Source organism: Pongo abelii, chromosome 12 (genome assembly GCF_028885655.2).
Source record: "Pongo abelii isolate AG06213 chromosome 12, NHGRI_mPonAbe1-v2.0_pri, whole genome shotgun sequence".
Classification (NCBI taxonomy): domain Eukaryota; kingdom Metazoa; phylum Chordata; class Mammalia; order Primates; family Hominidae; genus Pongo; species Pongo abelii.
Window position 1 is genome coordinate 104,201,269 of NC_071997.2, and position 25,276 is coordinate 104,226,544.

The window sequence follows — 25,276 nt, forward strand, 5'->3', positions numbered from 1 at the left end:
CCATCCACTTCCTCCACCCGTCCCTGCTCCCCATCTATGCATTTGGGCTAGGATCCACAACAAAGGTGACCTGTGGGGAGGTCTCAGCAGGATGCTAGAGCTTCCTCTAGGCTAGGTCTGAGGTCTAAGATACAGGCCTCATGGCCTAGCCTCCGTACCTCGGCATGGAGGATGTCCAGGGCCTTCCCAATGTTGTCTGTGAAGTTCTGGGGAGAATAGTGAACCTGCAGGAAGAGGAAGTGTCCCTTGAACACCATTTGTCACCTCATCTCTCTACAGAACAGGGCTACTTTCTCTCTTGGGTCCCCTTCTTTTTTTTTTTTTTTTTTTGAGACAGGATCTCACTCTGTCTCCTGGGCTGGAGTGCAGTGGCGTGATCACGGCTCACTGCAACCTTCGCCTCCTGGGCTCAAGCAATCCTCCCACCTCAGCCTCCCAAGTAGCTGGGACCACAGGTGCATGCCACCACACCTAGCCATTTTTGTATTTTTTGGTAGAGATGGGGTTTCACCGTGTTGCCCAGGCTGGTCCTGGGCTCAAATGATCCATCCACCTCAGCCTCCCAAAGTGCTGGGATTACAGCTGGCCGGAGTCCCCTTCTTTCTGTATTCAGTCACAGCAGGCAATATTGAAATATAGTGTTTGTCTTTGGGGCCCCAGCCTCGACACCAGCCCCATGATCCTCAGGTTTGTCATGGCTGTGGCCCTCAGGGAAATGCCTTTTTTTTTTTTTTTTTTTTTTTTTTTTGCATGAGCTCTGGATCTACTCCGTATCCACTAACTGTAGAGCCAGAGCATCACATCTCTGGGCCCCTCTAACATGGGGATGTCCAAGCAGATGACTTCTAAGATCTCCTGCAACCTGAGCAGCCTCTGTCCTATGGCCCGATCTCTTTTGCTTGGAGCCTCAGTGTCTGGGGCTACTGAGCACACCCTACATAAATCAAGGCAATAATGGGAGGGGAAGAGGGAAGAGGGTCTTGTGAAACACCTGCCACACCAAGCCTAAACACATTTTAACTGTTTCTCCTGATATCGATATTTGTGGTTTTAAAGCTTTCTCAGCAGTGGAACTCTTTCTCTGATTGAAATCTAACCAAAAGCCCTGCTGTACGGAACATATCAAAGCTGTGTCACTTAACATGAGCAAGAGAGGGGCCCAGGGTCCCACCTCCTCATGGGCTGCCAGCAGCCCCAAGGCTCCCCTCTGGGCCCTTCAGATCACAGCTTGAAAACTCCTGACTCCTGGTGACTTTGATGCCAGGAAAGTGGGGTTGTGAGGGGCCTGGGGGCCGGGGCATCCCTCTAGGTAGGTGCTCACAGGCCAGAACAAGACCACTACTTCCTAAATCTCACTCTGCTGGTCCCCTTTCTGCCTGACAAACCTCCTCATCTTCAAGCCTGAGCTGGAAAGTCTCCTGCTCTGTGTAAATCTCTCCAACAACCCTCTTTCCCACACACCAGGGTCCCACAGTAACTTTGCTTTTTTTTGAGACGGAGTCTTGCTTTGTCACCCAGGCTGGAGTGCAGTGGTGTGATCTCAGCTCACTGCAACCTCTGCCACCTGGGTTCAAGCGATTCTTCCACCTCAGCCTCCCAAGTAGCTGGGACTACAGGCACTCGCCATCATGACGGGCTAATTTTTGTATTTTTGTAGAGACAGGGTTTCACCATGTTGGCCACGCTGATCTCGAACTCCTGACCTCAGGTAATCTGCCTGCCTTGGCTTCCCAAAGTGCTGGGATTACTGGTGTGAGCCACCACACCCAGCCAACTTTGCTTTTAGACCTCCCTTCTGCATGTATCCCTACAACCACATCCTGATGTCTGCATTGTGCTGTGATGAATTGCCTGTGTCTCTCTCCACTGGCAGTGCAAGTTCCTGAGGACAGGGCCTGTGTTTCCTTCACCACTGCTTTGCTCCTAGTACATTTCTGGCATAGGCGTGGGTGGGAGACTAGTGGGTATGCCCTGTCAGGCTTCTATCAGCTCAGAGACTGAGGCTCCAGGAGGATATGCAGCATCCATGGAGCAGTAGCCTTGATCTTGGGTTCCCCACCAGCCCAGAATGACTTGGCTCTGAAGCTTGCCCAAATGCCTGCAGGAAATCAACCTTCCCACACAAGTGACAGCACAAAGGTGGAAAGGGCAAGGCTGCTGGAGACTGGGGAAGGGAGCTAACCTGTGACTCTCTGTGAACATGGGAAAGATTTTTCTAGTCATTGGGTGTTATCTTGCTTTCTAGAATGATATGATCAAGCTCCCTTGATAGGAAACTTAATCAGGATCAATCTTATAACTAATCCTGCTTGCCCAGGTGAATGGCTCCCTGGAAGTGAATGCCTTCTCAGTCTCAGGGTTCATCCCAGGCTGGATCCAAGACAAACCACAAGCCTGAGTCCCAACTTAGCTCTACTGCTCCCGGGCAGAGCAAGTGACCGGGCTGTGAAAATCCTTCTCTGGGCACCGTGAGTCTTGAGTAAAGGGCCTGGAGACCTACCAGATCATTGCAGAAATCACAGAGGTCATTGCCACCTATAAACAGGGTTATTATCTTCCAGTCTTCCTGAAAGTGTATCCTCTGAAATGAATAAGAAACACACAAGTAAGCACCTTGTCCCAGAGTCAAGTCAAGGAAAACACAAAATGCTTGACACTAGAAGAGATGAGTCCTCACACACCAGAGTGTCTCATGGACTTTTGAATGTTTTGTTCCTTGGTTTTAGGGTCCTGAGACCATACGTGCTAAATGGTTCATTTATTTTAGGTGGAATCGCTGAACTTCCATGTGGCTCTGTCCACACACAAAAGCACACACATCAGTTTCCACGTGTCCTGGTGGGAGTGGATACAGATGCCCTCTGAGCTCTGTTCCTCCATCTCCAGCATAGCAAGGAAGTGGGGAAGGGATAAGGAAGCTGGTCTTGGCCATGGGAAAGGAATGTTTGTTCCAGAATCTTCTAGAAATCCTGAATTCTAATTGTGCCTTAAGGGAGAAAGGACCACCTTTCATTAAGAGGGAGCTCTCCAAATTTGGAATACTCACACTGGTGACTAGTTCTGCCCATGAACTAGTCAAGCCAGAGAGGCTGAGTAGGGTAAGGTGGCAGCTCTAAGCACAAGCTCTGAAAAGATTTTGCCACCTCTGGGATCTGTCTCCTCCAAGGAGGACCTGGAGAAGTATATGAAGTCACAGGGCTGTGTGGAGAGGGTGCAGCCATACACATTCCTATGTGGCCCCAGGGCAGCCCCGGCCGTGCAAGCCTCTTATATTGCCCCAGGCCTACATAGCTTTGCTTCTCTGATCTACACCTTCCAAAAGAGGGTGGAAAGAGGAAGGTGAGAACAAGATCCAGGAAAGTTTGACATTAAGGGTAGAAATACCTTGAGAACCTCCCAATAATAGACTTTGGTGTACATTAAATTATATATAACATAACTCATCCTAATCTTCCTTTTTATTTTCCACCTAGAAACCCCTGCAAAAAGCCTCTGAATTGAGACCCTGCTTTCATTTGAGGGAGAGCCTCATATTCATCTTTCAGAACCCGGCTCAAACATCTCCTCTACTTTTATTTTTTGGTACTGCTCCTTGCAGACCAGGGCTCTCCCATAAGCCATGTGCCCAGAATAACAGCCAAAATCTCCTTTTCAAGCCTTCCCTGACTGTCCTAAGCAGAGGCACCGGTCCCTTCTGCACCCCACCCTGTCTTATACAGAGTCCTTTCGATGGAGCATGTGGCAACTGTTTTATAATTTGATTCTTCACATTGATCTCCCCTTCCAAGCTCCTTGAGGACAGGACTGTGTTGTATTCTTTTGTGCATCTCCAGCCCCAGCCTGATGCCTGACTCACAGTAGATGTTTAATTTCAACAGCCAGCTGACGGAACAAATAGGAATCCCCTTTCCAGAGGAGCAGTGTTTTAGGCTTCAGATGTGTCTGCTAGAAACCCAAGCCGGGCTCCCAACCACCCCTCAATCCACAGCTGATTTTCTGTGTCCAGGGATTTTTCCTGCCTACTTCCCATCCCAGGGACCCACCGTGTCATTCTTCATCAGGTCCACCAGCCTCCTGGCCTGGACAGGTAAATCCCTGCGGAAACATACCAGAGGAAGTGCTGTGAGGAGTGGGGACTGGCAGGGGCCCTTAGCAGAGAGAACAGCAATCAAATGTATGGTGGAGGAAGGCCCAGGGTGGGCCTCCTGCAGGAAAATGGACTGAAGGCCGTGTCACAGAGCTTCTTCCCCATTCAGGCTCCACTGAGGGGGTATGGGGTGGTGACTGTGCTTGGGAAGGCCAGAGCACTGCATGTAGGAGGGGGTGACTCTCAGTGTGACTATTTTCCTTTTTTCCCTGAGATGGAGTCTTTCTCTGCCACCCAGGCTGGAGTGCAGTGGCACGATCTCAGCTTACTGCAACCTCTGCCTCCTGGGTTCAAGCAATTCTCCTGATTCAGCCTCCCAAGTAGCTGAGATTATAGCTGTGTGTCACCACACCCAGCTAATTTTTGTATTTTTAGTAGAGATGGGGTTTCACCATGTTGGCCAGGCTGGACTCAAACTCCTGACCTCACGATCCATCTGCCTCAGCCTCCCAAAGTGCTGGGATTACAGGCGTGAGCCACCATGCCCGGCCAGTGTGACTATTTTCTGATTGGCATATTTGATGGTGTACTTTTCTTTTCCTTCCAAGCCAGGCTTGTTCAGGGCAAACAGAAGGTTTGCCTGTGAGTATTTCACATCATGCACATGTCATGGCACCTCCCATTTTGGCAGGTGCACCTGGGTTGGACACTTAGGTGCCTCTTGCTAACTGTGTGAACGTGACTTAAATTCTCAGTTCAAAAAGACTGCAAAATGGAAACAAGCTCACTGATCTTGGAGGGTCATTGGGAGCAGTAGATGGGAGCCACTGCTGGTGCCAGACAGCCAGGGTTTGAATCCTGGTTCTACAAATGACCAGCTCTGAGACCTTGGCCGACTACTTGATCCTGCAAACCCTCAATTTTTCCCTTTGGGAAATGGGGATGGTAACATATCTTCTTTACAGAGTTGTTGGGGAAATTAAATAAGGTGCCATATAAAGAATTTACAACAGTGCTTGGCATGTAGTATGCAACCACTGAATTATTTCTGCCATCATTACCACCATCATCATTGACAAAGTCCCTGGCACAGGGCTTAGCAGGAAACATTAGTGGTCATCCTCTTCCCCTCTTATCTATTAGCCCTACTGGCCTGATGTGAGTCATAGTACACTAGGTATTCGATTACCTGGATGGGGACTTCAGGTAAGTCACTTAACCTTTTAGAGCCTTGATTTCCTCATCTGTAAATCTGAAGTTATCAGAGTAGCTGCTCTGTTGATGGAACAGAGTTTGAGGATGATTACTCAACCACTCTGAAACTCTTTTTTTTTTTTTTTTTGAGACTGAGTCTCGCGCTGTCGCCCAGGTTGTAGTGCAATGGCATGATCTCAGTTCACTGCAACCACCACCTCCCAGGTTCAAGCGATTCTCGTGCCTCAGCCTCCCAAGTAACTGGAATTACAGGCACCCGCCACCACACCCGGCTAATTTTTGTACTTTTAGTAGAGATAGGATTTCACCATGTTGGCCAGGCTGATCTCGAACTCCTGACCTCAAGTAATCCGCCAATCTTGGCCTCCCAAAGTGCTGGGATTACAGACGTGAGCCACTGTGCCTGGCCTAAGCTCAATTTTATCATCGGTAAAACATGGGAGTCTGACGTTTTGCTCTGTTCATCTCATGGTTATTGTGCAGACTACAGGGATGATAAATGTGAGGGTGCCTTGTAAATGGTGCACTACTATATCTGCACGACAGCTATTGTAGACCTGGAATAAAGCTTGCAGGGCACAAGGCCAGACTATGTGGTCAAGTCAATGCATCTGTTCAGGCCATGTGGCCTCTTTGTGCCATAGTTTCCTCGACTGTAATACAGGAATAATAACCCTCAACTTTTCCCTGCCACCCAGGAAGTGCTTGGATTGCTTGCATGAAAGAGCCCCAAGGCCTCTGGCAATGCAAGGACAGAAACCCAGGGCCATATGAATCACACTCATTTTCGTTACTTGTATGCTCTTGACTCTAAGGTTTCATTCTTGGATGCCTCCCTGACCTAATCATGCTTACAACTGTCTTTCCTCTTATACTACCAGCCCACATATGCTTGGAAAAAGCAAGATTATGGTACTATTAAAGCAGTAAACCTGTAGCCTTTTAACCCTATCCCCATCAAAAGGAAAAGAAAGCCCCAGAATTCATCATAAAACCTATTGGGCCTGCTGGGCACGGTGGCTCACACCTGTAATCCCAGCACTTTGGGAGGCCGAGGCAGGCAGATCATGAGGTCAGGAGCTCAAGACCATCCTGGCTAACACAGTGAAACCCTGTCTCTACTAAAATACAAAAAAAATGCTCTCGTAGTCCCAGCTACTCAGGAGGGTGAGGCAGGAGAATCTCTTGAATCTGGGAGGCGGAGGTTGCAGGGAGCCGAGATTGTGCCACTGCACTCCAGCCTGGGCAACAGAATGAGACTCTGTCTCAAACAAACAAACAAAACCTATTGGGGTTTGTGTTAGCCATTACTTTGGATACTCTGTCACCTTTCCCACTGGCAATGAATAAGCAAGCTACTTAGGTGGCTCATGGTCTCAGGATGGTGCTGAGAGCTGGAAGGATGTCAGGAAATCTAGGAACCAAACCACATGAGTCCTAGGAACCACATGGTAGTGTGATGTTTGTGATTAAAAATAGGATCTAAAAAATCCAAATAATCCCATCAAAAAGTGGGCAAAGGGCATGAATGGTCAATTCTCAAAAGAAGATATACAACCAGCCAACAAACATTAAAAAATGCTCAACATAACCAAAAGTGCCAGGGAAATGCAAATTAAAACAATGAGATACCACTTTACTCCTGCAAGAACAGCCATAATTAAAAAGTCAAAAAATAATAGATGTTGGCCTGGATATGGTGAAAGGGAACACTTTTACACTGCTGGCGAGAATGTAAACTAGCACAACCACCATGGAAAACAGTGTGGAGATTCCTTAAAGACTGAAAGTAGAATTACCCTTCGATCCAGCCATCCCACTTCTGGGTATCTACCCAAAGGAAAATAAGTCATTACATGAAAAAGACACATGCACATGCATGTTTATTGCAGCACAATTTGCAATTGCAAAGATATGGAACCAACCTAAGTGCTCATCAACCAATAAGTGGATTAAAAAATGTGGTATATATACACATGGAATACTACTCAGCCATAAAAAGGAATGAAATAATGTCATTTGCAGTAACTTGGATGGAGCTGGAAGCCATTATTCTAAGTGAAGTAACTCAGGAATGGAAAACCACATATTGTATGTTCTCACTTCTAAGTGGGAGGGCAAAGCTATGAGGACGCAAAGGCATAAGAATGATATAATGGGCCAGGCATGGTGGCTCACGCCTATAATCCCAGCACTTTGGGAGGCCTAGGCGGGCAGATCACTCGAGGTCAGGAGTTCAAGACCAGCCTGGCCAACATGGTGAAACCCTGTCTCTACCGAAAAATACAACAACAACAACAAAAATTAGCCGGGAATGGTGATGTGTGCCTGTGATCCCAGCTACCTGGGAGGCTGAGATGGGAAAATCCCTTGAACCTGGGAGGTGGAGGTTGCAGTGAGCTGAGATCACACTACTGTACTCCAGCCTGGGCAACAGAGCAAGACTCTGTCTCAAAAAAAAAAAAAAAAAAAAAAAGAATGATATAATGGACTTTGGGGACTCAGAGAGGAAGGGTGGGGGGGTGGTGAGGGATTAAAGATTACATATTGAGTACAGTGTACACTGCTCAGGTGACAGGTACACCAAAATCTCAGAAATCACCACTAAACAACTTACTCATGTAACCAAAAACTACCTGTACCCCAAAAAGTGTTGAAATAAAAATTAAAAATAAATACAAATAGTACAGGAAAGAAAGGATCATCCAATTTTATTTTTCATTGATTAGGTATGGCATTCACTTGCTCTCTGACCAGGCAGCAAACCTCAAGCAGCACTCAAGGCCCTGGAATCTTGGAATGCAGTGGAGGGATGGGACCTAGGAAAGCTGACCTGCCCACTCTTGAGGACCGGCCTGGCCGTGCCCAGGGACCATGACAGTGATGGCTGTGCTCACTGATGTTTCCCCTAGGTGGGCCTGCCACCTTGCTGCATTACTGCCAGGACCACCATTTTGACCAACATGTGTCACATGTACACTATTTACAGCTCACCAGAACTTTCATATCCAATAGGCATTTGAGCTTCATGACCGCCCTGTGGGACAGGTTCCTAACCAGCCCCACCTCTCAGAGTCTGAGGCTTAGAGAGGCCAGGGAGGAAACCGGGCTCGTACTCAGGTCCTCCCCTCCCAGGGCTGGTGCTCTTCCCAGGACACTGGAAGGATGCAGAGTTTAGAGCCCGAAAGGCACAGCTGAGGAAGGGAGGGAGAGCAGGACTCTGAAACAGCAGTGACATAGCAGTGACAACTGGGACGCAGAGTGAGCCTGCTTATAACCTATGTCTTAAGTGAGATTTACAGACAGGCAAAGTAATCTGCGCAGAGCATATGCCTGGCATCAGAGTCCATTGTGACTAGTTTCTGGAGGTGGGTGTTAGGGTAGGCTCACAGATTTCTTGACACCTCCAAGAGAGCTCTGTCCAGGCTTTGGCCCTGAAACCCTTTCCCCTGACAAAGCCCTTCAACCTTCAGCCATAAAGCCAGTTTAGGCCAAGCCCACCCCTGGTCCCTAGAGGACCTGTGCTGTTCACCGCCCCGGTCACCCCTGCTTACTCAGCTCGGCCTCCTGCCACAGCCTGGTTTAAGAAGGCATTAGGACTGGTTTCTTTCCCAGTGCCAACAGAGAAGCCCTTCAGGGAAGGGTTGAATTCCCGGAGGATGTCTGCAAATACAAGGAAAAGACACGCTTAGTGACTACCGCAAAGCAATCTTCAAATTCCTTTGATAAGCATCAGTGGGTGTTAGGGAGCAGAGTCCCCACTCCACAGCCCCTACTCTTACCCCAGCCTTCACTCAGCGTGGGAAGAAAATGTTCAGCAGGATGGCGCTTAATGACAGGGCAGCACACGACAGATGTTTCAATTATTGTTGAATAAATGTGAGTCTGGGTTACAGGCTTTTCTCATGTATTTTTCTTTTTTTCTAACCATAGACTAACTTTACTGAGATATAATTCACTTACCATAAAATTTACCAATTGAAAGTATACAGTTCAATAACTTTTAGCATATTCACACAGTTGTACAATCATCACCATGTGTGATGAACTTTAGAACATTTTTATCACCCCAGAAAGAAACCCAGTACCCACTAGCAGTCACTCCCCATTCCCTGCAACCTTGTGGCAATCATGGATCTACTCTGTCTCTGTAGTCTTGCTTATTCAGGCCATTTCATATGAATGAAATCATATACCCCAACATACCTTTTGTGACTGGCCTCTTTCCCTTAGCGTACGGTTTTCAACATTCACCCATGTTGTAGCATGCAACTGTACTGCATTCATTTTTATTGTTGAATGATGTTCCACTGGATGGATACACCACATTTTATTTATCCATTCTTCAGTTGATGGGGCTTTGGAGTTACTTCCACATTTTGGGTATTATGAAAAATGCTGCTATGAACATTTGTGTATAAGTTTTTGTGTGGATTTCTCTTGGATATATATCTAAGAGTGGAAAAGGTTAAACTCTGTTTAACCCTAACCCTAACCCTGTTTAACCTTTTGAGGAACTGCCAGGACTTTTCCCAAAGCAGCTGCACCATTTTTACATTCCCACCAGCAGTTTACGAGGGCTTCCATTTTTCCACCTCCTTGTCAACACTTATCATGTCTTCCTATTATAACCATGCTAGTGGATGTGAACTGGTATCTCATGGTGGTTTTGATTTGCACTGATGGCTACTGATGTTGAGCATATTTTCAAGTGCTTGCTAGCCATTTGCATATCTTCTGTGCAAAAATGTCTATTCAGATCCTTTGCCCAATTTTAACTGGGTTATCTTTTTATTATTGAGTTCTAAGAGTTATTTATAATTTCTAGACATAAGTTTCTTATTAGATATAGGATTGGCAAGTGTTTTCTTCCACTCTTTGGGTTGTCTTTACTTTCTTTGATATACGATATGATATCCTTTGAAGCGCAAAATATCGACTTTTTTTTCTTTTGTCACTTGTGCTCTTAGTGGCATATCTAAGAAGACTTTGTTTAGCTCAAGATCATAAAGATTTGCTCCTATATTTTCTTCCTAGAGTTAGTTTTAGCTCTTACATTTAGGTCTATGATTCATTTTGAGTGAATTTTTGCATAAAGTGTGAGGTAGGAGTTCAACCTCATTTTTCTGTGTGTAACTATCTAGTTGTCTCAGCACAGTTTATTGAAAAGACTATTCTTTCCCCCATTGGTTTTGGCATCCTTGCTGAAAATGAGTTAACCACGAATATGAGAGTTTAATTTCTGACTCTCAATCTTAGTCCATTGTTCGATATGTCTATCCTTATGCTAGTACCACATGTCTTGATTACTATAGCTTTATAGTAAGTTTTGAAATCGGTAAGTATGAATCCTATGAATTTGTTCTTTTCTAGATTTCTTGGGATATTCTGGGTCCCTTGAATTTCCACATGAATTTTAGGGTCAGCCTGCAAATATCTGCAAAGGAGCTAGCTGGAATTTTGATAGGGATCACATTGAATCCGTAGATTGATTTGGGGAGTATTATCAAGAATATTAAATCTTCTCATCCATGAGTGTCAGATGTTTTTCTACTTATTTAGGTCTTTAATTTCTTTCAGCAATGTTTTGTGATCTTAAGAGTAAAAGAGATGCTCTTTTTTGGTTAAATTTATTCCTTTTATTATTTTTGATGCTATTGTAAATAGAATTAATTTCATTTTCACATTAATTGCTAGTATAAAGAATTATACTTGATTTTTGTATATTGATTTGTACCTTGCAATCACTGAACTCATTTATTAGCTCTAATAATTTTTAGTGGATTTCTTGGGATAGTCTCTATATAATATCATGTCACCTTTAAATAGAAGTGGTTTTATTTCTTTATTTCCAATCTTGGTACTTGTTCTGTCATTTTCTTGCCTCACTGCCATGGGCAGTGTGATGTTGAATAAAAGTGGCAAGAGCATGCATCCTTGTCTTACTCCTGATATCAGAGAGAGGGGGCAGCATTCCATCTGTCACCATTGCCTATGATGTCAGCTGTGGGCTCTTAAAAGATACCCTTTATCAGAGTGAGGAATTTTCCTTCTATCCCTAATTTGTTCAGTGTTCTTTTTACTTTATTTATTTAGAGACAGTCTTACTCTGTCACTCAGGCTGGAGTGAAGTGGCACAATATCAGCTCACTGCAACCTCTGCCTCCCAGGCTCAAGCTATTCTTATGCCTCAGCCTACCAAGCAGCTGGGATTACAGGCACCCGCCACTACACCCAACTAATTTTCGTGTTTTTAGTGGAGACAGGGTTTCACCATGTTGGCCAGGCTAGTCTCTAACTCCTGACTTCAAGCGATCCACCTACCTAGGCCTCCCAAAGTACTGGTAGTACAGGCGTGAGCCACTGCGCCCGGCCTTTATTGAGTGTTTCTATCATGAAGTGGTGTTAGATTTTTGTTAAACGCTTTTTCTGATCCATTGAGATGATCATCATGTGTGGTTTTGGTCTTTTATCCTATTGACATAGAATATTACATTAATTGATTTTGAGGTTGAAAACTAACCTTGTATTCCTGGGCTAATTCCACTTAGTCATGAGGTATACTTTTCTTTTTTTATATTGCTGGATTTTGTTTGCTAGCATTTTGCATAGGATTTCTGGGTCTACATTCATAATACTTACTGGTCATACTTTTCTTCCCTTGTGATGTCCTTGTCTTATTTTGCTATCAGGGTAAAACTCATAGAATGAGTTGTGAAGCATTCCTTCCTCCTCTGTTTTTGGGAGGAGTTTGTGAAGAACTGGTAATTGATACTAATGTTTGATAGAATTCACCAGCGAAGTCAGAGACAGTCTGGGCTTTTTTTGGTGGGAAGTTTTAAAATTATTAATTCAATCTCTTTGCTTGTTATAAATCTATTCAGATTTTCTATTATTATTATTTTTTTTGAGATGGAGTCTCTCTCTGTTGCCTGGGCTGGAGTGCAGTGGCGCGATCTCGGCTCACTGCAAGCTCTGCCTCCAGGGTTCATGCCATTCTCCTGCCTCAGCCTCCCGAGTAGCTGGGACTACAGGTGCCCGCCACCATGCCTGGCTAATTTTTTATATTTTTAGTAGAGACGGGGTTTCGCCATGTTAGCTAGGATGGTCTCGATCTCCTGACCTCGTGATCTGCCTGCCTCAGCCTCCCAAAGTGCTGGGATTACAGGCGTGAGCCACCGCGCCCAGCCTCAGATTTTCTACTTTTTATGGAGTCAATTTCAGTAGTTTGTGCCTTTCTAGGAATTTGTCCATTTCATCCAAGTCTTCTGATTTATTGGCATACAATTTGTTCATGGTATTCTCTAATAATCCTTTTTATTTCTGTAAGGTTGGTAGTATCTCCTCTTTCATTCTTGATTTTCATTCCCCCTTCCTTTTGCCAGTCTAAAGTTTTGTCAGTTTTGTTGAACTCTGCAATCTCATGCATTCTAATTGCCTTTACTAATATGGATCCACACTTTTCACTTTTTCATCTTTCCAACTTGGCTGAGCATCCTGAGAGCAGGGTCTATATATACCCTAGGGCCTCACATAATGCTTAATACATGATTATGGACTGAATAAGAAATAAAACGAAGTTCAGACAAGCTTGGAGATTTGTTCAAAGACATGTAGCTGCTGAGAATGGCTGGTCTCTCAGCTCCAACACAAGGGCACTTGCCCCCGCTGTCTCACAATCTGTTAGGATGTGAGAAAGAAACTGGCCGGGTAGCAGCCAGGACTTTAGGGCCCCATTCAGCAGAGTGCTTGCTAGAACCCAGCACTGCTGCAGGTTTACTCAGCACAGATGGACTGGACTCATTCCTTGAGGTTTGGGGATATTACACTAATAAATGGAAATTGCTCTGATTTCTATTCAAGAGAAGAAAGGACTATGAAATCACCTGAGCGATTTGAAAGTGGAATGGTTTGTCCTAGGAGGTGGCAGGTTCCCTAGGAGGTAGAAGTAACTCAGCACAGCCTACCCAGCTACTTAGCAAGCATATCATAGGGAGGAACCGCACATTGGATAGGGCAACGACTTGCTGGTGCAGGCAGTTCTCTCTGCCAGGAACATTCTCTCCCCTTTCCTTACCTGACGAATTCTAATTCTTGACGCTCCTTTTCAGAAGACAGGGTTAACAGCCTCTATGTTTATTTTCCCCTAAGCTTTGTACACATCTATAAATATTAGTCATGTGTCTGTCTTTAGGAAGACATGCTGCCAAAGAGACTTCGGTGATGTCATCGGAGCACTGTTCTCCTATTTTCCAAGCCCTCAGCACTGGAATATTTGCTGGATTAAATTGAACAGGGGGTTGAACGGGGATTCTGTTCTACCCTTACATTCTTATGAGTTTTCTAACACATTTCCATATAGTTACTTCCCCCTGGATTATCTAGCCCCTACAATCAAATAGTCTTCACATCTGTAGCAAGAAGAGTCTAAATAGCGGATAATCCATTTCTGGGCTAAGTGTGTCAGGGGAGTCATCCACCTGCGGGGTGACATTGTCTCAATCCTTTGTAAATTACTTTGGTGAAAGAGGTGAAGCCAAATATTATCCAATTATCTTGTCCATAATACGAGGATGGGAAGTAGAGAGCCCAGAAAGCTTTTGCATACATTGGGCCATCCCACAGCCAAGTTCATCACACTCACAAAAGCACCCTGAACCATCTCCTAGCAATAGAGGAACTGATTTATAGCTCATGTGTGTAGACCTAGATATAAAGAAGGCAGGGAGTGCTTGTGGCACAGAACCCTGTCTACCTAAATTCAACAGGATTTACAAATAACCAAAACAGATAACGCGAAGTCTGCTCAGCTCTGCTCTGCCTATGTAGAGATTAAGCTACGATGTCCCCCTCATCCAAGTCTTGGTGGCTTCAAGTTGTTAGCTTCTAAAGATATATTACAAAAGGCTATGTACCAGGAAAGTAAACAAGAATGGGACCAATTAAATTCCTCCCAGGCAAAATTATCAGCCATCTATTCCAGGGGAAGAATTCAATTTAAACATGTATCGCCTGCATACTTTAAGAACAAGCAGGGAGATGTGTATGCACTGGGGAGAATTTTAAAAAGATAAGATCAGACCCTTCAGAGAATATAATCAGGCTTTAAAAAAATCATTCCGCCTGTAATCCCAGCACCTTGGGAGGCCGAGGCGGGCGGATCACGAAGTCAGGAGATCAAGACCATCCTGGCCAACATGGTGAAACCCTGTCTCTACTAAAAATACAAAAATTAGCTGGATGTGGTGGCGGGGGCCAGTAGTCCCAGCTACTCGGGAGGCTGAGGCTGGAGAAACGTTTGAACCCGGGAGGCGGAGGTTGCAGTGAGCCGAGATGGCGCCACTGCACTCCAGCCTGGCAACAGAGGGAGACTCCATCTCAAAAAAAAAAAAAAGAAAGAAAGAAAGAAAGAAATCATTCCGAGAAGGTTGGTGGGAAGTAAATTAAGGAAAGTGTTGAGTCCCAAAATGGCTGTGTCTGCACAGCCTGCACAAGGTAACTTCATCTCCTCCTGCGGCAATAGCAGCGGTTCCTACAGCAACCCCGCAATTCAATATCTGTGCGCAGCTGTGCCTGCGCCCCAGGTGCCTGGATCGATGCCTCTCGCGGGGGTGATTTGCTTGGAAAGGCACACCCGGGTTTCCTTTTCTTCTTTCTTGAATCACTTTTCTTTATTCTCTCTAATCTCATGCCAGATTATTGAATCACTTTTTAATGACTTGCACTAAGATGTGATCTTTTTCCCCGCTTTACTTTCTTCCTTCCTTGGTCAAAGACAATTTCTTTTTGACACCTCCCCGCTCCCGGCCCCCAAGCCCCGAACCCCGCTCCACCAACTCTAAGGCTTTCGTCACTGTCGGAAGCGGAGCTGGGCGGCAGTCTCGGGAGGCAGCGCCCCCTGGTGAATTTAGCGGGCTCCTGCAGCCGGGGCTCCTCCCGAGGCTCGCGCCATCTGCAGGGGGAGCGGGAAGCGTGCAGGGGCCGCCCCAAACCAAACAGCCCGGCCGCCGCCGCGTACTCACTCGCCAGGGTGGTAACGGTGCCAATGCTCTCATCTCCGCCGACGCTGTATCGTGGGTCCAAGAAAGAAAATGAAGGGTTAAAATGCCAGCCACGCCGAGACCCTTCAGACACTAGCCAGAAACGCCCGTCTCCCGAGAAACAGCCCGGGGGCTTGGAGCTTGCCCTTTCCCCATCACTTCAGTAGAAAAACGGAAAAAGCAAACCAGAATACGACTCCTCTCCCCATAGGCCAGCACATGCAAACAAAACGCCAGCTTTAAACTGGCGGCTGATTTTCGCTGATGTTGGGGCAGGGGAGGTAAGTTGGTTCCTTGCACCCCTGCTTTCAAAGGGGACGTAGTCCCTCGTCTGCCAGCCCCTTTCCAACTAGCCACTGCAGCGTGCGTTAATATTATTGGTGTAAACGTAGTTTTTAAAAAGTTGGCCCTATTTTTTCTCTTTTCTCTTCCTGCTTGGCTTGGAAAAGCCGTTTTTAAAAGGTGTCTTCTAGAGAGTCAGCCATCTTCCAAGCCAATAATAAAATTCCAAGGTGATCAAAGTTAGAAGGGTTTCTAGGCATGCAAATATGCAGCATTCCAGAGTGGATTGGATTCCCTGCTTTTCCACACCCCCCACCCCATTCTGTGCCAAGGGTGTCTAGGAGCATCTAAAAGGTTCCCCAAATGTTTGGGTTTAACTGTGCTGCAACGTGAGGAAGGATGCCAGAGACTCGGCACTCAGGTTAAAGCAGGTGTCAGATAGAGATGCCAGATTCCAGCTGAGGAAACACCAAACCTGCCCGGGCTTGCAGCAGAGGTTTGATCACATACAGAGCAGAAATAAGCCTGCCCAAAGTGATACATGATAAGGGAATGCACTGGTAGGGGCCAGGAAGCATCTGCTCTGCTTCCTGATCTTTTACCTTCTGGCTGTGTGATCTTGGTCAGGTTACTTGCCCTCTCTGAGCCTTGTTTCCTCATCTGCAAAATAAAGGCCCTATAATAACAATGCCAACTACCAGATACTTAGTGTCAAGCACTGTGCTGGACACTTAAATTCTTTCTAGTCCTCAGACAGTGCTCAGGTAGTAGCATTATTTCCACATCAGAGATGAGGAGAGAAGCTCAGAGAGGTTAGGGAACTTGCCCAAGGTTACATCCAACTGGGCAGCTAGGGCTCAGCTACAAATCTGGTTCCAAAGGCAATGATCTGTGCATCACTCAGGCCACTGCCTCCTTCTGAGATCATATCACAGAGGGAGAAATGGAAGCCAGAGAAGCATTTCCAACCCAAACATTTATGTAGTTTCTCTTCTAGACTCCTGGCTCAAGGCTCAGCTACTGTTTTGGGCAATGTAGTGGTTTGAGGAGGCTGGTGAATACCTTTTTCAAATTAAACCTAGAAGTTGGTCATAGAAAAGAACAAAGTGGCCCACCCTTCGCTTAAGGCGTTGTTTTCTAGAACGCTCAGGGCGTTTTCCTTGCTCTGCAATGAAGGGGTTTTTGGGGGCCTTGCCACACCCTCACTCACCTCCAGGACAGGCCTCGGTACTGAGTCAAGACGTCCAAGACATTCCCAGGTGTGGACCCGGCCCCATTGCCTGCCTGAGAGGAAACAATGAAGGGGTGAGTTTCTCTGCTTTCCCCAGTGGTCCTCCTCTGCCTGCCTGCCAAAAGGTCTATGTTCTTATGCTGGCCAGGACCACCTGGGCACTCTCTGGGATCTAGGGTCTAGATGGCACCATGTCTCCATATGCGCCCTGCCTTTTCAGAGATGAGTGAGAGCGCCCACTGGGAATGCCTGGTGCTGTTCACAGTTCTGCTTCATTCTAAGAAACCCAGCCTAGGCCAAGACCAAGTGAAACTTGTCTAGCAAAAGTGCTCTTGAAATTAGACTGTACCTTTTCAAAAGGATACATTTCAGGGTCCTGGTTTTCTCATTTTTTTACAGTTGTGAAGTATATTATAAAAGGAAATGTAGCATTATCCTTTTATACCAATATATCTCACCTATGCACAGTTTAAAATGTAGTAATAAAATGAAATCCCACATAGCCATCGTCAGCTGAAGAAAGCACAACGTGGACACTCTCCAGGTGCATGTCCCTTGCCTAAAGCACGTTGTTTCTGAGCATTTTGAAGGGCATGCTGAGACTGGCCTCCCAGGCAGTTGGGGGTGAAGGCTGGCCTCCACGAGAGGCCCCCCCACGTGTCATCCCTGCTCTCTGGTGCCCAGTTCCTTTGCTACCTGCCAGGCAGGTTCACACCCAAAGTGCTGCCTCCCTAGGAACCCCTGATCAGCTGTGCCAAGATGTGATGACCCCTTGTCCTAAGAGTATCTTCAAGGAGACCAAGGAATTGGGAGCAGGTGATGTCAGGCCCTGCCGGGCAGGAAGAGGTTGGGATAAGCAGTGTATGAAGCTGCTAAGGCCCAGCCTGCCAGTCCTTCCTGGGAGGTTATGAGCAGTCAGGCCTTTGGGGTAAAGAGTGGCTGAGGAGCCATGGAGGAGGCTGCCACAGCACAGGGATAGGGCCCTGGACTTAGGGTCAGGATCCTTGAATTTTGATCCTGGCTCGAGCACTTACAAGCTGTGTGACCTTAGGCACTTCACCTTGCCCAGCTTCATTCACCTTCTTATTGATTTAGAGGCAGGGCCTTGCTCTGTTGTCTAGCCTGGAGTGTAGTTGCACCATTGTAGCTCATTGCAGCCTTGAAATCCTGAGCTCAAGTGATCTTCCAGCCCCAGCCTTTCAAGTAGCTGGGACTATAGGCATGTGCCACCATGCTTAATTTTTTTTCTTTTTTTTTTTTGTAGAGATTGGGTCTTGCTTTGTTGCCCAGGCTCACCTTGACCCCCTGGCCTCAAGTGATCCTTCTGCCCTGGCCTCCTAAAGTGCTGGGATTACAGATGTAAGCCACTGTGCCCAGCTCTTTTTTTTTTTTTCCATTTTTGTAGAGATGGAGTCTTGCTGTGTTGCCCAGGCTGGTCTCAACCTCTTGGCCTCAAGTGATCCTCCCACCCTGGCCTCCTAAAGTGCTGGGATTATAGATGTGAGCCACTGGGCCCAGCCTTTATTGGTTGAATCTAAAGAAAGTCATACCTCGCAGGCTTTTGTCATGAAGATACATCCCACTGAGTGGGATGATATCACCGTGATAGACCATAGACATGAGAGGTGTCTGCTTGTTCTTGGGGAGGATTCAGCTGGAGACCCTGTATTCTATTGGCCCAGAGAATAGCAGCTGGACTCTGATGAGAGGCTGCTGAATGGAAGCTGTGTCTAGGACCCCCAGCCCCCAGGCTCTCAAGGGCCTGATTCTGCTTTTCATGGATAGTGCTTTGCAGGGTCTGGGGTGTCACCCGGGGGTAGATGCAGAAGTGGGTTTGGAACATCTCTGGCCTATCTGCCTCTTCCACAGACTCCCGTCTTCCCACCCTCCCCCACCTCCCTGCCCCCATTAGCACTTGCCCTGTCTCATCATCTCTTCACCCCTCTTTCTGGTACCTTCCTTTAGCTTTTCTACATGGACAAAACAAAGCACTGGATCCTTGGAGGAGTTCTACACCATGGTCTGGAGATCTTGTCCAATCCTGCCCCACCGCTGACCAGCTGTGTGACTTGGGGTAGGTCACTCCTGTCACCCACAATCCCTCTGGCATCCCTCCACTTCCTGCTCTCTCCTTCATCTCAGCATTGGGGGAGGAAGATGAGACCAGAATGGAGGTGGGAAACCATGATGGGAAGGGAATGCTGTTGAATGCCAGGGTGGGTTGGACAATGGAGAGATGGAGATCAGGACCCGAGATGGCAGCATCTAAGAGCCAGGCGTGAGACCTTCTCTCTCCATTTTCCTCTCCAGGTTCTCATATTAGTCAAAATCTTTTCCTCTCCTGCCCCCTTCTGCATCAGGGTCACTTACTGTGAGAGAGTCACCCAGGGCTCCAATTACGTTGATGTCAGCCGGCTTCAGCCTATGAACTAAGAATATAAGCAGGAGTGAGTGGAAAATGGGGCTTCCAGGAAAGCACTGGACCCATCTACTCTGAAACAAAGGAACAACTTCCATTATAACAAAGAAAAAACTCAGTTTTTACCACCAAGACACCTTGGATAAAAGATAGGAAAAACCCATGCTTGTCAATGGGCTCTGCAATGCCAGCTGTGGAGTCTGAGTGCTGGCTTCCTCTCTGGGGCACCTGGACACAGGAACAGGAAGCTGAAAGGTGGATCCTGCTTTAAGTGGGGAGCTGTGCTCGCATTTGGTGAGACCAGATGCTACAAGGCGAGTGGTGGCAGGCCCTTGGCAAGGTGATTTGGGAGGAGGGAAGAAATTGCCATGGAAATGCAACCAATACTTAATCTATTCTAGGATCTGATATTTGGGATAAAATATTACATCATCCTATAAAAATCAGTTCAGTTTCTCTAAAGTGAAAAAGGAATACTTTTATGCCACTGACTTTTTTTTTTTTTTTTTTTTTTTTTTTTTTTTAAGGCAGAGTCTCGCTCTGTCGCCAGGCTGGAGTGCAGTGGCGCAATTTTGGCTCACTACAACCTCCACCTCCCAGGTTCAAGCTGTTCTCCTGCCTCAGCCTCCTGGGTAGCTGGGAATACAGGTGCATATCATCACACCTGGCTAATTTTTGTATTTTTAGTAGAGACAGGGTTTCACCACATTGGCCAGGATGGTCTCGATCTCCTGACCTTGTGATCCACTCGGCTTGGCCTCCCAAAGTGCTGGGATTACAGGCGAGAGCCAATGCGCCCGGCGGACTGTTTTTTAATTGAGATGAAATTCATATAACTAAAATTAACCATTTAAAGGTGAACAGTTCAGTGGCATTTAGTATATTCACAATGTTGTGCAACTATCACCTCTATCTAGCTTTGAAACATTTTCATTACCCCAAAATGAGACCCTATAACCCATTAAGTGGTCAGTCTCCATTTCTCCCTCCTCCCAGTCCCTAGTAACCAATAACCTGCTTTCTGCCTCTATGGATTTATCTATTCTGGAAATTTCATGTACATAGAATCATATAATATGTGACTTTTTATGTTTGGCTTTTATTTTGCATAATGTTTTCAAGGTTCAATTATGTTATAGCATGTATCAATGCATTCGTTTTATTTTTATCTTTTGAGACAAAGTCTCACTGTGCCATCTGGGCTGGAGTGCAGTGGCTCGTGATCATGGCTCACTGCAGCCTCGACCTCCTGGGCTCAAGTGATCCTCCCACCTCAGCCTCCAGAGTAGCTGGGATTATAGGTGTGTACCACCATGCCCAGCCAATTTTTTATTTTTTTGCAGAGAGAGAGTCTTCCTATGTTGCCAGGCTGGTCTTGAACTCCTGGCCTCAAGTGATGCTCCCACCTCAGCCTCCCAAAATGCTGGGATTACAGGCATGAGCTACAAAGCCCAGCCACTTCATTCCTTTTTATTGTTGAATGATATTACATTGTATGGATATACCATACTTTTGTTTATCCATTCATCCATTGATAGGCATTTGGGTTATTTCCACTTTTGGGCTATTGTGACTAGTATTGCTATAAATATCTGTGTACAAGTGTTTGTTTGAATGCCTGTTTTCAATTATTTTGGTATACACCTGAGAGTGGAATTGGTGGGTTATATGGTAATCCTATGCTTATCTTTTTGAGGAAGCATCAAGCTGTTTTCCACAGCTTGACTACACATATTTTTTTATCTTTTGAGTTTGAGCATTCCATGTGATGTGGCAGCTATTAACTCACAGGATAAACATGTTGAACACCAAGCAGTGGCTGGGTGCTTTGGAGACCACACAGTGATCAGAAACAGAGAATGCCCTCAAAAAGCTCACAAGCTAAGGAGAAAATGAGAAATAGCCATACTTATTATAGTGTAAGACTGATAAACACTAAGAGAGGTGTGAAGTGATGTGAGGCTATAGAGCTGGAGGGATGATCTCCCCCTGGGGGGGCCTGAGGAGGGGGTCACAGCAGGCTTCATGGAGAAGGTCGCATTTGAATTAAGCCTCAGGAATAACAGGAGGTTGAGGGAGAGCGAGATCGGGTGATGGAGGTGAGAGCGAGATCGGGTGATGGAGGGAAAAGCGTGATGGATGGATGTGGTAGGGTCGAGCTTGGATGTCTTGAAAGCCCAGCTAGTCACAGTTTGGCTTGCATGAAGCATATATGAAAGAGCAAAGAGAAAACCACCTTGGAAAGGTAGGTTAGGGCCACAGAGCCTAACCAATATCTGGTAACCAATAATCTGCTTTCTGCCTCTATGAATTTATCTATTCTGGATATTTCATGTAAATAGAATAATATAATATGTGACTCTTTGTGTCTGGCTTCTTCTACTTTGCATAATGTTTTCAAGGTTCAATTATGTTATAGCATCTATCAATATATTCGTTTTATTTTTTGAGACAAGGTCTCACCCTGTCACCTAGGCTGTGGCGTGTGATCATGGCTCACTGCAGCCTCGACCTCCTGGGCTCAAGTGATCCTCCCACCTCAGCCTCCTGAGTAGCTGGGATTATAGGCTTTTATGCCTGGCTAACAAGTTAGGAGTTTAACATAGATATTGCTATATATGTAATTACTCACATACACACACAGGTACCACATCTACCTACCCCTTTACCTTATACACATAAGAATGTGAATCCTAGTGTATTGGGGGACCACCCCTAGAATTTCTTAAGCCATATATAGCTTGGTCTCTCAAGTCACAAGCTCACCTCCCACTCCCCCAATTACCTCACCCCCAAGGTCACCCTGACTTGGCCACAGCTCTACCTTTGCTGATGTGCTTCTGTTGTGTCTAGTGGTGCAATGCTGCACTAAATTATTGAAATAGCTCTTGTGGTTTGGAAGAAGCCTAGTACAGAGTTTGTACCAGGGAGTGGCCCACCCTGGTACATTTCAGTGGGCCATTGCTTAAGAAGGATAAACTGAAAGTTGTCTGCAGGAGGCTTTCTCAACAGCCTTCTTTGCCAAAGACAGCTTATAAAGCCTGTAGCGTGACCAGATTACAATCCCAGCACTTTGGGAGGCTGACACGGGCAGATCACCTGAGGTCAGGAGTTTCAGACCAGCCTGTCCAAAATGATGAAATTCCGTCTCTACTAAAAATACAAAAATTAGCCAGGTGTGGAGGTGTGTGTTTGTAGTCCCAGCTACTTGGGAGGCTGAGGCATGAGAATTGCTTGAACCTGGAAGGAGGAGGCTGCAGTGAGCCGAGATCGCGCCACTGCAATCCAGCCTGAGATAGAGCAAGACTCTGTCTCAAAAAAAAAAAAAAAAAAAGCTTGCAGGCCTGCAGTGAAACACAGGATGACATGATTTTGACACAGCTGTTCTATATACAACCCACAGCACCCATCAACATCCAAATCACAGCTGTGGAATTATACCTGTGCAGGAAGCCGGATTAACATTGAGTGGAAAACATACTCAAGGGACTTCCAGGTCTCATCTCCTTCCATGGAGACATCTTGTCTACCTTCTTTCATGCTGTCTGCCAATGGGGACAGCCACTCCCAATGAGGATTTGCTCTCATTGGAAAAGTAAAAGTTCTTGCCTCTTCCTATGAAAGGATACAAACTCACACATACATAGTTGTAAATATATGTGTGCAAAATATATAGAGCAGCAGTCCTCCAACTTGAGCCTACATGGGAATCACCTGGAGAGTCTGTGAAAACACAGATGGCTGGGCCCTGCCTTCAGAATTTTTGACTCAATAGGTCTGGGGTGGGCCCAAGGATTTGCATTTCCAACAAGTTTCAAGGTAATGCTGACGCTGCCAGTCCAGTCTGGGTACCACATTTTCAGAACCACTGATAGAGACACTTGATTATCAAAGCCATTGACTGCAGTCAAGTACTGTGCTTGGACCTGAAAAACCTGGAATCAAGCCCAGGAGGCAGAGGCTGCAGTGAGCTACTGCACTCCAGCCTGGGCAACAAAGTGAGCCCATCTGCAAAAAAATAAATAAATATTTGGCTGCGTGTGATGGCTCATGCCTATAATCCCAGCACTTAGGGAGGCCAAGTTGGGAGGATCACTTGAGCCCAGAAGTTTGAGACCAGCCTGGGCAATATAGTGAGACCCCTTCACTAAAAAAGAAAAAAAGACTACAGTTGTTTCTCCTGTGTGTATGTATAAATTGTCTTGTGGCCCTCACAACTGTAGCTGCCATCGCACAGCCTGATGACAGCTCTGCCGCTTAGATTCAAGAGCTGCTGAGTATCTTTCTTCAGTGTTCTTTCTCCTCCCCTCTGCCATGCCTTGAATCCACCCTTATACGCACACACACACACACCATGCACACACACACCATGCACACATGCACCCTTCCACATGATTACAGCCTGCTTGGCTCTTCCCAGCCATCCACAGCTACACCATGTGGTTAGAAAAGCAATATCAAATCACAAAGCCAGCTGCACACATTAGCGCATGTCCACCAGGCTGTGCAGGAGAACTTTAAAATGACCTCTTCTCAAAGAATCAGGCAATGGGGTTAAAAAGGCAACAAAACAAAAAATAAGACCTTTTCCTTCCAACTCTAGAGTGGTTTATTTTAGCTTCTGGTGATAACAGTCAAACACTGTATTCTTACTGCCATAATGCATCATACAGTGAATCCTGTGAACACTAGCTAGTATGCAAATGTTAGGGGAAATCCTTGGGGCTGGGTAAAATATGGCAGAGATAGATAAATTTGCTTCAAAAATATTATCATTACAGTTTGCTAAAGAGGCAGCTGAAACCTACCATTCCTGTCCCCTAAATTTGTAGCAGGCAGAAAACACATAGACACAGACACCCCCCTATATTTATGTCTATGTGTACGTACATATGTATAGATAGACTGATTGGTCTACGGCCATACCACCCTGAACGTGCCTGATGTCATCTGATAGATTGGTTGATTGTGGTGGGGGTGGTTCTCCAGTTGGCCATTCTGAAGGAGTCTCAGCAAGAGATACAGTAATAAACCAGATGAAGCAAACCTGGGTGGGAGGAGTTGACTTAATCTGTGATCTTATTGTTAAGATAGAGCACATCACATTTCACTGGCCTAATTTTCCGTAGACCTTGATTTGAGGTTTGTTAATGTCATCATTAATGACAAACACAGCTTAGAAATACAGTAAAGCACTTTAGCAGTTGCTCTCCCTGGAAAAAGAACTATTTAGTGATAAGATTAAATTTGTGTGGGCTGATTAGCTAAACATTATCTGGTACAAATTGTCCACCACCTTGAGAGAAGCTGATAAACACATCATTAACTCATCACGATTTCTACAGAGGGGGCCTCTTATCAGAAGGCCATCCAAGCCATGATGAAGCATGACAAATAGCAAGGAAATTGCACACTAGACTGTAGAACGGGGACACTGCCCACTGTACACGGAAGGTTATACCCAGGAGAAAGGCTTGGCATGATGGGGCTTTGTCTTGTGTAACCCAGCAACTTAAACCACCTGGGGCCCTAATCTGAAAAACATGCTTTCTCTCAATTGTCACCAAGCATTGCCCAACCTATTTGCCGTCTGATTTTAGGGACTTACATTAAGACTTCCACAATGGCAGTAAGCAGCTGCCTCAAGATTGGAACCATGTGTTGCCTTTGGAGTCTTCGGTGTGAATTTCCATGAACCAATGCATGCCTTCCACAGGAGAGCTCAAGAAATGTGTTAACTGGAATTAAAGGCTAAGTGACTCTGTGACAGGGGCTTTACAGATCTCGAAGTTTTAGATGATGAAAACCATAGGGCAGGGAAACACTTACTCCTCTACGTGTCTTGGGGGAGTTTGAACTCGCTCAGTAGGCTGGTTGTTCAGGGACAAGCAGGCTGTTATTTCCCACAGGGCATCATTCCTTCCTGATGACAGGGTAGGTCAAGTCACAAGACCCTTGAGTAGATGGTGACCACAGAAATGGCCTTGTGACCTACACTGAAC

General features: G+C 45.9%; 1 protein-coding gene across 3 annotated transcripts in view; it reads right to left on the reverse strand.

Annotated features, from left to right (window-relative positions):
• The window catches only part of PLB1 (phospholipase B1), a 118,637-nt gene that overhangs the window by 61,297 nt on the left and 32,064 nt on the right, over window positions 1-25,276 (reverse strand). For all 3 annotated transcript variants that reach the window (XM_054547687.2, XM_054547686.2, XM_054547688.2), the window contains 7 exons: window positions 19,226-19,284; window positions 16,835-16,908; window positions 15,325-15,368; window positions 8,857-8,965; window positions 4,044-4,095; window positions 2,501-2,581; window positions 159-224 (listed from right to left, as the gene is read on the reverse strand). In XM_054547687.2, the coding sequence (XP_054403662.1) occupies window positions 159-224; window positions 2,501-2,581; window positions 4,044-4,095; window positions 8,857-8,965; window positions 15,325-15,368; window positions 16,835-16,908; window positions 19,226-19,284 (485 nt within the window). The remainder of the gene's footprint in view (window positions 1-158; window positions 225-2,500; window positions 2,582-4,043; window positions 4,096-8,856; window positions 8,966-15,324; window positions 15,369-16,834; window positions 16,909-19,225; window positions 19,285-25,276) is intronic.